Source organism: Sphaerodactylus townsendi, linkage group LG05, assembly GCF_021028975.2.
Source record: "Sphaerodactylus townsendi isolate TG3544 linkage group LG05, MPM_Stown_v2.3, whole genome shotgun sequence".
NCBI lineage: Eukaryota > Metazoa > Chordata > Lepidosauria > Squamata > Sphaerodactylidae > Sphaerodactylus > Sphaerodactylus townsendi.
The window spans coordinates 24,761,265-24,774,753 of NC_059429.1; the positions used below are offsets into that span (position 1 = coordinate 24,761,265).

A 13,489-nucleotide genomic window follows, 5' to 3' on the forward strand; every position below is an offset into this window, starting at 1 on the left:
CACGCAGCCTTCTCCTCCCAAAATGCTCACACTGGAATCACGAAAGCAAGCCTGCCACAAATCCACGAAGGTGTTTACTCTGGAGTATCGGAGATCCCAAAATGCTGCCACCATATCATGAAAGCAAGCCTGGGAGAGCCAATGCTTGTTTCATTAAAACCTGGGTTCTTTTCTCCAATAACTCCAACCAGCTGAGGTCTCAACGATTTTTATTGAAAAACAGAAATAAAAGAAATAAAACTTAGATGCAGTTAAGGGATTGCTTAGGTGGTCATATCCCTTTTGGTTCTTTGTCCCCATTCCGGGAACCCATGGCCCAGAGATCCTTCTCTGACCATGTCTCAAGATGGAATTCTAAAACCTTTGTTTTTCCCTTCCCAGGAAAACTCTGTTCAGGCCACGAGGTAACTTAGGCCTTTGAAGTTTCATCCTAGCACCTCTGCATAGTTTCCTGCCCTCGCTCCAGGAGATCAAAAGGCAAAGATGCTTTTCACAGTCATGTGTGATTTTGCTAGTTTTACAGTACTATTCCATCACAGGGTGCTACCTCTTTTTCTCATTTATACCTTTCCCCCCATCCTGGGTCTTCTGCTGCTGCTGTCTCTCCACTCATTGTGGAGGACGCACAGTCACTTTGTACAAGCTACAGAGTCAAGTGGCATAATTTTTACCTGAACTGTACCACTTCTAAATGGCAGAGTGGGGTTGCATGTTTAAGTTAACCAGCGTGGTGTAGGGCAGTGATGGCAAACCTTTTCGAGACGGAGTGCCCAAACTGCAACCCAAAACCCACTTATTTATCGCAAAGTGCCAACACAGCAATTTAACCTGAATGCTGAGGTTTTAGTTTAGAGAAAGCGGTTGGCTCCAAGGTGTGCGTTACTCAGGAGTAAGCTTGGTGGTAGTCGATGGCTTTGTTTGAAGCAACCGTGCAACTCTTCCAATGGGTGAATCACGACCCTAGGAGGGTTTACTCAGAAGCAAACCCCATTGCCAGCAACCGAGCTTCCTCCCAGGTAAAGGATCACACTTTAGTTCTTCACATGAAAATCAGTGGGGTTTAACAACACTTCACAGGGTTACCTACACTGCTTCCTCAAAACTAGGTCTGAGGTTTAATGCTAATAATTGAGCCCAGCGGCCCAGGCCAGCCTAGATGTCGGGGGGGGGGGGGGGCTCTGTTTGCGTGTGCCCACAGAGAGGGCTCTGAGTGCCACCTCTGGCACCTGTGCCATAGGTTCGCCACCACTGGTGTAGGGTTAAGAGCAGGTGCACTCTAATCTGGGGATTCCCCGCTCTGCCACTTAAGCTGTGGAGGCTTATCTGATTGTGCACCCCAACACACGCCAGCTGGGTGACCTTGGGCTAGTCACAGTTCTTTAGAGTTCTCTCAGTCCCACCCACCTCACAGGGTGTTTGTTGTCTTCTTCTTCTGTTTGATGAAGCTTCACATTTTTATTCCCCAGAACATGCTGTATTTTCCCTCCTTACCAGGTAGTCCTCTCTATCCTTCTCTTTTTCCCTCTGCACAGATTAGAGAGTTTTGAAGTGTACAGGATTCTCCCTTGCAGCTGGAGTTAGTACAGTCCAGGGAAAGTGTTACCTCTTGATTGTGCTGCATTTCTAAAATGCTCCTTATGGTCCCCTGGCTTCATTTGAAGATTAAAAGATGAAATGAATGTGGACTGGACATCAGTAAGCCCTGTGAGCGGACTTCTGATGCTCAGTAGTCTTTCCGGTCAGACAACAAATTTGTTCTCCCAGAAGGACAACATGTTAACCAGTTGTTTAAAGTTTTGAAAAAAAAATGTTAATCAGTTGCAGCAGACGTAAGAAAGAATGCTATAACTTGAGCTTGATAGGTTGTAGTTTATTTTGCTATGTATGGAAATCATTGTTCTCAGTAGGTGTGTCTGCTGTTTGGGGATTGCACTTTATGAACCTAACTGCTTTGGCTCTAGTTTATGAAGGGTTATGCTTCAGGAAGTCTTCATTACTTCTGGCCAACTGTTACCAAGTGGAAGAAGAGAAGCAATAACATACAAATTTACACCCATGGTCTCCTACTCAGTACACATGAAATAAAGACGAGTCTTGACTTTTCTCTTTTATCAGGCAAGGTGCCTGGGGAAAGTTATGATACCCTAGAATTACATGAACCATTTTTGGACTGGCAGGCTTTGATAGTGGTTAAGATGGAAACAAAACATTTCCTCAGTATTCAGAAAGGCCTTGAGTGGAACCCAAGTAACCCAAGTACTGTCTAATTCCCCTTTTGCACTGTCCCTAAGTTTATGTGGTAAATGTTTTTCAGAAGAAGTCCAGATTTTTAAGATGACATGTGATCTTTTAAATTGGTTTTTGAGTGCTGGTCCCACCACTACTCTCTTAAATGCCTGGCTTGAGATGGTTTAGCAGCAGCCAGAACAGTTAAATCTACATGTAAACATTCATCCCAGGGTTTTCTGCCTTCATATGATTTGCGAAGAGTTTCCAAAAATAATTCTCATTGTGTGGTACAAGTGGAGACTGAAATGAGGGGTGTTTTAATCTAAGCTCTCTATGTTTTACCTACTTTGGGCCTTCCTACTCAGGCATCCTTAAATATAGAACTTTTCAAAATGTCCCGAGTTTTATATATTTGTTCACCTTCCCTGATAAGTTTTCCTTGGCTATCAAAGAACTGCCTAGTCCAGTATTCCGTTTATTCAGCTAGCCAGATGATTTGCAAACATTATACAAAGAGAGTTTCCTTTCTGTGTTGCTTGCCCCCTGTATCTGGTGTGTGGTGTGTGGAAATTGAATTTGACTGTTGATAGTCCCAGCCCTCCATGTGTGATCCAATTGCTGGTCAAACCATGCTTTGAACAGAACCTGCAGAGTTGTGTAAATTACCCATGATATTTTAAGCAGGCTATTTGCTCAGATATTCGTGTTAGATTCCTAAACAGCTAATCTGTCCACTTTAAGCATATTTGAGTCAGATTTTTTCCTTCGCTTATTGTTCCAGCATTTATGAACCGCAGTTGCAACACCATGTCGCCCAAAAGAAAATCCCATACATGGATGAGGCCACGGGGAAGCCTTTGAATCCAGACAAACCAAATGGGATTAAGATGGAGAAGTTTGTATTTGACATCTTCCAGTTTGCCAAGTAGGTTTTCCGCCCCTTCCCGCTGCTTGCTTTTCTGTTTGTGGTCAAGGATATTATACCTGGTGCATTGCCATTTGCATTTTGCATCATTCCACCAGTCTGGTCTAGTAGTCAATGTGCTAGATTACAATCTGGCTGGCCTTGTTTTGAATCTCTGCTCTGCTGTGAAAGCTTGCTGGGTAATCTTGATCCATGTTCTCTCTCAGCCTGACCTAACTCATAGGATCCTTGTTGTAAGAATAAAATGGTGCAGGGGAGATTGCTTGTTGCCACCTGCTTCATGTCCCCATTGGGAATAAAAATGGAATGGAGAAATACGTCAGTATAATAAACAAATAAACTTTGGTGCGTGATTTTTCAGCTTTCCCTAAAGCTGTGTTTTAACCCTTAAAGCTGCAGAATGTAAAAGGAATGCTGATAGCTTTATGGGGTGGTGGAGTGGGCTGGTTTTGAGGCAGGCTGGGAAACTCAGCTGCCTGGAAACTTCAGGCACAGATGGTGAGGAGCGGGGCAAGAAGATCTTACTACTCAGATCAGAAAGAAGCATTTTGCACAAGTCTGACAATGGAGGTATTTATATGCTTAAAGCATTTTTTTTACTCCTCACTTCTCTCAAGCAGAGATCTAGAGCAGCTTACAAAATACAATTTAAGAGGAAAAAACCCAAACGGTGCAATGATCACATCCCAGGCTAGTCCTGATTGGCTGGCTCAGCTAATTGAAACAGTGACCTGTGGGCTAGGAGCTAGGGACCAGAGGCATAAGCCAAATAGCTGCAATGGAGGAGGGACAGAAGCTCAGCCCAGATCTCATTCAGCTGGCAAAGAGACATTGGTGGGACTTGTTTGACATGCATGTGATTTACAAGGATCATTCATTGAATTATCACGAGACTGTCATGGGAGTTGGCAGTGGGAGCAAGTTATGTTACCTTGGAAATCTGCCCAAGGGACTGGACTGTTTCTGCCCTCATAATGTTGCCCCATTTATGGACTGTGACTGCAGGGAGGGGAAGTTTGCAGCCTCTGTCTGAAGACCAAAATCCAAGGATGTTAGGTGGGATTTTCATTGCTGGCATTTTCTTTCCTTGTCTGAGTCCTTGTCCCTCCGTGTGGCATTTAACCTTATAACTGATGCCCAGCTGTAAGTCGGCACATGCCAGACCTTCTTCTGCTTTCTGTCCCGTTCAGGAAGTTTGTGGTGTATGAGGTGCTGCGAGAAGACGAGTTCTCCCCATTGAAGAACGCAGACAGCCAAAATGGCAAGGACAACCCCACCACTGCACGCCATGCTCTGATGTCGCTGCATCATCGCTGGGTCCTCAATGCTGGTGGCCACTTTGTGGATGAAAATGGAACCCGCCTCCCTGCCATTCCCTGGTAAGATGTTCTTGGCCTTCTTCCTTCTCCTGCCTCTAATTCTTCGTAATCTGAAAATGGGGAGAGAATATGGCTTAGGCATAGAGCACTTCCTTTGTATGCAGAACGCTCCAGGTGTAGATCCTGGCATTTCTGCTTAAATGGCTCAGGTAACAGGTGGATCTGAAAGACCGCTACCTGAGGCCCCTGGAGAGAAGACAATATTGACTTTGAATAGACCAGGAAGGTGGGGTGCAATCCCTCTTCATCTGTGTTTCACACGATGGAATTCTCAAGCATAGCGTGCTCCAGGCTTATGTTTGCTCCAAGTAGAACCGGGGATCAAAACTGTGATGAAACCAAGGTTTTAAACCTTGCATGACTTGTCGATGCTGTTTCGTCATAGCGCCTGCATTTGGCTGCTGTGGCGAACTGGATCTTGATCAAACCAAAAACTCTGGTGACAAGCTCTCTGCACAGAGCAGAAGAGTGAGGGGCATGCATTAGAACACCAATAAGCTGTGTTCGTGCCCAGCTAAAGTCCAGTTCCCACTTGTCACGATATCTAAACGTAAGTAGCCTCAAGTAGCAGATGCTGGAAAAGATACCTGTCAGTCAGCTTTCACCTGTCTGTGCTTACTTTAAGTGATCCAAAATATTTGGTCATGGGAATAGTTTAACCAAGGGTGGGGGTTAGCCTTGATTGTTTGGGGGCTGGGGAAATCTGCATAGGCAAAACTGCATCCACATGAACAAAGAATAGTCTGAGATGGGGTATCATAGCTAAGCATGTTTTTTTGGAAAAGTTGACAATCTGTCGGTGGTGGAATTGAACGCAAAGGCAGACAAACTTCTCTCTGTGTGTGTGTTGTGTAGAAGGTTGTCTATTTTACAAGTGAAGTCTGGAGGTGAAACACAGCTGGTTCAACCAACAGCACTTTTCAGCTTCTCTGTGTTTGATTGATCTTGTTCTCAAACCCCATCTTGAGCTTTTGGTGGGGGAAGTGTGCTGGTTAAATTGACGTCTCCTCTAACTCCATTAATCCTTTTTCTTCCCATGTGACAGCTGCACAAATGGAAGGTCAGATGTGATCCAAGCTGATGTCAATCACAAGTAAATATACCCTCTGGACTGTCGGGGGATGCATGGTAATGGGGCTGTGCTTGTGATCTGACTAACACCTTCCTGCAGCATGCCGAGTCTTAACGCTGAGCTTGGTTTTGCAGAGGACGGTCGTTTTGTGGCCGTGGTAGATGGTTCTTTTGGTATCTGTCCCTGAACTGTAACCTGGTGTGTGTCTGAGCTAAGTATCCTGTAGCTACCGCTGCCTGCGGTTTGAGATGAGAGTGTAGCTTGACCACATTCCTCTGGGGAAATCTGACTCTCTGCAGGGCTTAACTCAGAACTTCTAGGAGCTGCACAACAAGATAGAAAAGTATATTGTTAGGTCTGGATTCTTTTGGACTTTGTGCTGTAGTTGGCCACGGAGCTCGAGTTTCTCTTTTATGAAGTTCTGAAGGCCCAGTGGCTTGCTTTTGGTGTTGCTTTTACTAGATACATCTGAGACGGATAGGTAGATCTTAGAGAGATATACATACATCACACGCACATACACTCTGATTCAGTATTCACTGTGAGCAAGATATCCATTGGAAGGGTACAGCTACATTCCCAAGAGGGGAGAAAAACTATTTTTCGGTGGTGGTGGGGAAACTATGAAGATGAGAAGTGCAGTGAAGATGAGTATATCTCAGTTCTTGTTTCTGTGAATGTCTTAACATGTATGCTGTCCTCACTTAAAAAAAATACTGGATTGGATCCACTCCATCCTACCTAATTACCTGTATTACTACAGTTTTACCGGACTTTTGTCTTCGTAGGTGGTCTGCCTGTCAGTCCCTCTGATGGAGGTTATATTCTTGCTGTGTTGTTATTAATATTATTATTAATGTCATTGTGCAACCAGGAATGGCCAGACTTTAGCTCTTCAGGAGCTAGTTTGGGCCAAGAACCCTCCTGTTGCTGATCTTTACTTCTGAGGTTTTAGAAGATTTGAGAGTCCTGAGTAGTTCTTAACAATTTTCTTCCTGTCTTTGCCTCCAGCCTCAGTTGAAAGACTGGTATGAATGCTCAGTGCCAGCACTGGGTTTCTTGTGCAAATTTGTAGTCAAAACGTGTTATTTTGTGTGGTACTGCTGCGTGAGTTGTACATTTGTGCAGGGGTCTGCAACCTGCGGCTCTCCAGATGTTCATGGACTACAATTCCCATCAGCCCCTGCCATTGGCCATGCTGGCAGGGGCTGATGGGAATTGTAGTCCATGAACATCTGGAGAGCTGCAGGTTGCAGACCCCTGCACTAGTGCAAGGGTCAAACTTGTTCAAAATCAAGGAAAGTGATACATGCAGAGTTCAAAATAAGCAAAAAACCTTCCAGACGAGAGACAACCCCCCCCCCCCAGTTTCCTGACATGAATAAAGGCAGACAGACTAAGGCAGACCTGGGCATTATATGGCCCACGGGCCACATCCGGCCCACCAGATGACCCTGACTGGCCCGCATAGAAGGAACAGATCGCAACCGCATGGATTTCTGCGCGGGACTACATTTCCCAGGGTATTGCGCAGCAAGATTCGGAACGCTCCAATAAGAACAGCCATGGGCAATGGAGCGGTTAGGCTTTCTCCCCACCTCTCCCGGCGAGCAACCCTTTAAGCAGCACGGAGCGCAGCTCCCCACCAATTTTAGGCAAGGCGTCCATAGGCAGGGGGTGGGATTGCAAAAGAGGGAGGGAAGAGACTTCCACTCACTGGAGCTGGCGAGCTGCGGTAGTGCAGGAGGAGGAGGAGGATGAGCTGGTGAGGAGGTGGAGGTGGTGGACTACCGGGAAGAGCCCCTACGGCTGGCGGGCTTGGCTAGCCCAGGCGCGTGCAGCGGCGAGTCCCGGTGGTGAGAGGCAAGAGCCTGGGATGCGCCAGCAAAGATACCCCAAAGTCCAACTCAGTACTGCCATCGTATTCAGTTGAACTTCATGGAATACATTATGCAAATCCATGACTACTACTTGTGTATCAGTAGGAGAAATCTCGGTAATATAAGCATTACTGTTGGGTTACTGATTAAAGTCAGGCACAGTCAAGTGTTAGTGCAGGCAGTCCTTTCCCTGAGAAAAAAATAACAGTCCTTTGGGACAAAATGCAGATAGGTTTAATGGCGAGGTGAGTAAAATTGTTGATTACATTGATGTGATAAAAATCACACAAATGCTGAGCTCCTCAAAACATGTTAAAAGGTTGCCTGCACATTGTAACAGCCAAGGGACTGATAATTACATTGATGCTATGTCAGGCCAGTGTTGAAGCTAGGAATATAACATTCGGCGGCAGCCCTCCACAATATTTTCTGTTTCTTATGCGGCCCCAGGGAAAAAATAATTGCCCACCCCTGGACTAAGGGAAAGAGAGCACTTAACTAATAAGGGAAGCACTGGAAAGTGTACAAAACAAGGCGAGCCCAACGTTTGCAAGTCTTAATTGAATAATTCTACAATCTAAACACAGCCAAAGGAGGAGGGGCTTCTCTAACGCATTCTGTAATTTTAGAGAGGTCCTTGGGGTTGCTCAATACAGACTATTGTAGTATTAGTGTTGCAAAAGCCTTTGTGGCTAATACCGCTGTCTTGCTGTCTGACGTCTGACTTGCACAGTTCTCGAAGCAGTGCTTCGGTATTGTGCAATGCTCCTTTTTTATGAGCTGTCACCAGATGTATCCTACTAGAATGAGTAATATAGTCAAGGTTTCTTTCCAGATCTGTAAATTGCTGTTCTGGAAGAAGGCTATAAAAAACAAATCCTTTATTTTAAATAAAAATATAACCACTATATAAAATCAGTTACAGATGGAAAAAAAAGCATGGACAGTGACACTTAGCTCAATTACAAATCTAATATAAATATAATGAAAGACCCAGTATAATTATATAGTTGGTGGCTCTTAGAGCACATAAGGCTCAACTGATATGCAGTCACAATTAATATTGTATTCTAAAAAATTTTTTCCCAAAAATTATGAGAGCCAGCATGGTATAGTGCTTAAGAGCGGCAGACTCTAATCTGGTGAACCTGGTTTGTTTCCCCACTTCTACACATGAAACCTGGGTGACCTTGGACTAGTTACAGTTCTTTCAGAACTCTCTCAGTCCCACCTACTTCCCAAGGTGTCTGCTGTAGGGAAAGAAAGGGAAGGAATTCGTAAGCTGCCTTGAGTCTCCTTTTGGGAGAGAAAGGTGGGTATAAACCCAAACACCACCTCCTACTGCTTCTTCTTGAATTATGAGCTTCCTCTCTTCTCCTGCACAAATATCACAATACTGACACCTTCACATACTAATACACACACACGCTATACTTCCACCATTCACATTTCATTGTTTCTTCTATATTTACGGATAATAAGAGAAGTACATTTTTCATCTTGAGATTCTTGATTAGGTCTTATATTGACCAAGCTCGTTAATTTAGCCATTCTTACATTCTTAATTCTCAGCCTTGCTTTGCCTTTGGCCGATACGCTGAATCCCTCCCCTCCCCCCACCGAGTTTAGCAGTCCTGGAAATTGAGCAGCCCGGATATAGTGAGCGGAACAACCGAAGTGGCATTTCGAGTGGCTTTTAGCCACTCCTCTTCTCTGATTAATCACTGGGGCTGCTTGCGTGAGAGAGACCGGTGTGTGCATGCAGAAGAGGTGCTGTGCTTAAGGTTCCTGCTTCCTTTTATCCCTTTTCTGCTGGTGTTTTTCACTTTTTTAATGTGTGTGTTGTTTAACAAGTGGGCGAAATTGTTTCCTGCATCCATGATTCCAGATGGGCATTTTTATGTGGACACTTTCTAACCCTTTTCTCCGGTGCTGGGCTCCTTTGGCCTGAACGCTAAATCACCAAAGCGGTGAGCAGCTTTGACGTCCCCAGTCCAAAAGGGATATTTCAAACACAAGTATGTTTTTTGCCTGAACTGTTGTGTTTGTCTTTCTCCTCTCTCTCCCTTCTTTAGTCTGAAGGATGCCACTGACTTGCCAATTCAGTGTGAGATTTCTCCTCTCGTCTCCTATGGGGGTGAAGTAAGTTGTTACTTTTTGGTCCTGTTCAAATTGACATTTCTCTCATTTTCACGCTTGGCAAGATTAAAATAAACGTTGGGCACAAGACACTGGGAATGTCTTCTGCACGAGCCCCGAGGGAATAGAACTGGCCCACAGGATGCAGATACAAACAGCATCTTGAATATCAATCATGAAGTGGGTGTGGTGGTCTTCGTGCAGTTACTTCATTGAAACGAAAAGGCAACGGGGAATTCCGTGAGTATCTCTTAACAAGCGTCGCAAATTGACTCCAACCTCCACCGCACTAGATGCCAAAACAAAAAGCCTTTTATTTGTAGCATTTGTGAACAGACTTGGGTCAAATCCCAACAGGATCTTTGGAATTCAGGCTGCTTCTCCGGAAAACAGTCTTCTTCCTCCCGTTAATTTCAGTAAGGCTGGGCCCCAACAAAGAACCCCTCTGGAGGGGAAGTTGTGGAAGGAGCCACCAATGGAAAAAGTCCTCCCCCTTGTTCCAAATGTTTGCAGTCTGGCTGGAACAAGGTCTCACCCACCGGCCATGGCGCGTGAAGAGAAGGATGGGTGGAGATCAGTCTGAAAGGGATCAGCAGGAGGCGGTCTTTAAAACAAGAAGCTTTGCGCACACGTTTTAAGATGACGAGCATTCAGTATCTTAGTTTGTTGGGAGTAATTAACGTGTGAAGTTTTTTGTCTGTGACCCCCACCTTGCTTTGCTATTCAGTAAGTGTAAAGCTCGGTACTCTCCAGCTAACTGAAAGGAGAGCTTCTCTACTTTTCAAGAGTGACCTCTCAACAGAGTTCATGCCACAGTTCCCCAGCACACCAGATGTCATAAGCTTTCTGGGGAGGGATTTGTTAGTAGGGGCTATCAGGTGTATACTTCCTGAACACTCGTGCATCAAAGCTGCTCCCGCACCACAGCCCTGAGGATGATCACTGTGTCCATATTCTACAAGAGGGGCATAGCATACCCAAAGTGGCTGGGTCAAAAGCTCCATGTGTTTAGGAAGCCCAGAATGGAGGCTTAGACACAGAATGATGTATCCAGGGCTTGAAACAGCCGTTTCCTTATTTGCATAAATGCGAAGTACTCCTAATAACCTTATCTGGTTCATACCCAGGATAGCCTTTTGGGAGTCATTAATATTTCCAAATTACAAACAAGTAACTGAGCATACCCATTAAATTTCTGGTTGAACCCAGCTGTACCAGGTGGAAATCCAAAGATGTGCATTACATAGCAGTTTTGGACCAGCTAGCATCCAATATTGTGAAACCCGTTGTAGCCAGTTTCTGGAAAGCTACATAGTCCCCCTGACTAAGGACGATTTCATGAAGTTATGTATGGTGGAAAAAGCGGTTTTTCTTCCATAATATTGAAATTCAGAAGCAACTAGTTACGTTGATGGGGCAACAGACTAAAGGAGCTATTTCTTAACTCAATGAGTAATTTAATTGTGGAATTCATTTCCAGTGGATTTTGTGACTGCCACTGATATTGATGACTTTAAGCGGGGGTTAGGAAGAAAGTTGATTCACTCTTAAAACGTGGCGTTGGAGGAGAGTTTTATAGATATTGTGAACTTCCAAAAAGACAGATCAGAGGGTTCTAGGTCAAAAGAATCCTGGACTTTCCTTAGAAGCTAAAATGACTAAAATGTGGCTATCATGCTTTGGTCACACAATGAGAAAACAAGAGCAGAAAAGACAATAATGCTAGGAAAATTTGAAGGCAGCAGGAAAAGAAGAAGACCCAGCATGAGATTGATTGACTCTATAAAAGAAGCCAAGACTCTTAGTCTGCAAAACCTGAGTAGGGCTGTTAACAATAGAATGTTTTGGAGGATATTAATTCATAGGGCTGCTGTAAATCAGAAGCGACTTGACAGCACTTAACACACATGCAGAGAGGTGAAAAGAGGAGAGCTCCATTGGTAACTAAAGGGGCAGACACAGTAAACCAGTGCCAGGAGGCAGTATCAGGGGTCTTGGCCTCTGTGACCTGCTTAGCCCTATAGGACAGCTGGTTAACCATTGTGTGAAACTGAATGACAGCCTAGATCAGTGTTTCCCAACCTTTTCGAGGTCAGGGTACCCTTGACCTCACTCTTCATATCTCATGGTACCCCTGCCGCCACCCTCCACCTTCCCCTCTCATTGCCCCTGCTTGCCACACACCCCACCTTCCCTTCCCAGGGTGAAGTGTAGCATGGGGGGGGTGGCTGCTGACCTTGTGGCTGGCCCTGCCCCATGGGCCAGCTCCATGTCCTTGCTGGCACCGGTGGGAGACACCACAAAAATGAGGGGGGGGGGGCGGTAGTGTTGCCATGGTACCCCTGGGACATGCTCATGGCACCCCAGGGTACCAGGGAATCCTGGTTGAGAATGGCTGGCCTAGATGGATCTGTGGTCCAACCCAGAAGGGCTGTTCTTAACGTCTTGCTGCTTCTGCGTTTCACTAGGGCTTGGAAGAATCTGTGAAGGACAAAGAGTTCCACGCTCCCTTGGTTATCGACCGGAATGGGGTCCACGAATTGGTGAAGAACGGACTGTGATATTCCCTTGAAGATCCAGAACGTTATGATCTGGCTTGTTGATTTGTAAATATTCAAACAGAATGTCCCCTCTCACCCTGTGAGATTTTTTTTTCTTGTTTTCAAGCTGAATTCTCTCAAACGGCAGGACTTGGTTTCAATAAGAGGGAAGGGGGAAAATCCCTCTATTCTTGCATGTCTATTTATGTAAATATATATAAATATATATATTAATTTAAAACAAGTTCAAATAGCTTATACATTGCCTTCCATGCTGCAGTGCTTTAAGTCATAATAGTATTTTGTATTTAAATCTTTTGGCTGTTGTGGGTTTTCCTGGCTGTGTGGCCGTAATTTGGTAGCTTTTGCTGCTAACATTCTGCCTGTATCTGTGGCTGGCATAGATGCCTCCAAAGATTCCGGCCATGAAAGCCTTCAACAATACACAGACATTTCTATTGTTTACCTGCAGAATGTTTTCTGCAGTACAGGAGTTGGTCTGAAATGTTAAGAGAAAAAAATACTGGGCTGGATAATTGACATCTGTTTGGTGAGAGGTACCTCTACCTCTACTGCAGGGAATGTCCCCCTGATGTTAGCACCATCGCTAGAAATCTGTGAGATTCTCCCATCTGTGTATAACTTCAAATGGGTCTGGAATTTTATGTTTGCTGCTCACGTTCTTTCAACTCCAGCTGTATCTTGTAGAGGTTGCACAGCTGAAAGGATGGAGAAGGCAATAAAGGAAAACAATTTTTCTTCTTCTGGACGGACAACATTTCTCAAGATTTTGGTGTCTGAGTTATTGCTTAAATGTTTTCAACTCCCTGTGCCCACTCCCTTTCCAATCTACTGCCAGCAGTAAGGCGTGCAGGTAGAGGTGGGTGCATGCAGCCTACTGCGGGGTATAAACCACAATGGACTGGGATGTTGTCCTCAACACTGCCTTTTAGAAGAGGACTAGAACGGAATTCACTCCAAGAATTGCATTCAAGGACGAAGAAGAAAAGTAGAAGCTCTTTCTCTCTTATTCCCAAATCACTGAATGGAGCAGTGAAGGCCAATGTTGATCAGTGAGAATCCTCTGCCAGGTGTCATTAAAGACTCTCTTAAATATAGCAGCTGATTTCTGCAGGTATAGGTTTTTCTATTCCCAATCCTATGAACTCTTCCAAGAGCGCAAACTCTCTCACAGGTTCATTTTGTTAAATTTGTAATTGGATAAACTGTGGCTTCCTAAATTCCTGAGCATAGCTAGTGTGTGTGTATATATTATGCCACAGAAGGCCATTGCTTTCACATCCTGCATGTGAGCTCCCAATGGC

The 13,489-nt window shown here is 44.8% G+C and overlaps 1 protein-coding gene across 3 annotated transcripts in view; it reads left to right on the forward strand.

The window, feature by feature from the left end:
* UAP1 (UDP-N-acetylglucosamine pyrophosphorylase 1) overlaps positions 1–12,942 on the forward strand; it is a 28,393-nt gene extending 15,451 nt beyond the window's left edge. For 2 of the 3 annotated variants that reach the window (XM_048498252.1, XM_048498254.1), the window contains exons 7-11: positions 3,011–3,154; positions 4,345–4,533; positions 5,579–5,626; positions 9,561–9,627; positions 12,093–12,942. In XM_048498252.1, the coding sequence (XP_048354209.1) occupies positions 3,011–3,154; positions 4,345–4,533; positions 5,579–5,626; positions 9,561–9,627; positions 12,093–12,185 (541 nt within the window). In that variant the 3' untranslated portion in view covers positions 12,186–12,942. The remainder of the gene's footprint in view (positions 1–3,010; positions 3,155–4,344; positions 4,534–5,578; positions 5,627–9,560; positions 9,628–12,092) is intronic. The other variant, XM_048498253.1, reaches the window with a different exon arrangement.
* The last annotated feature ends 547 nt before the right edge of the window (positions 12,943–13,489 follow it).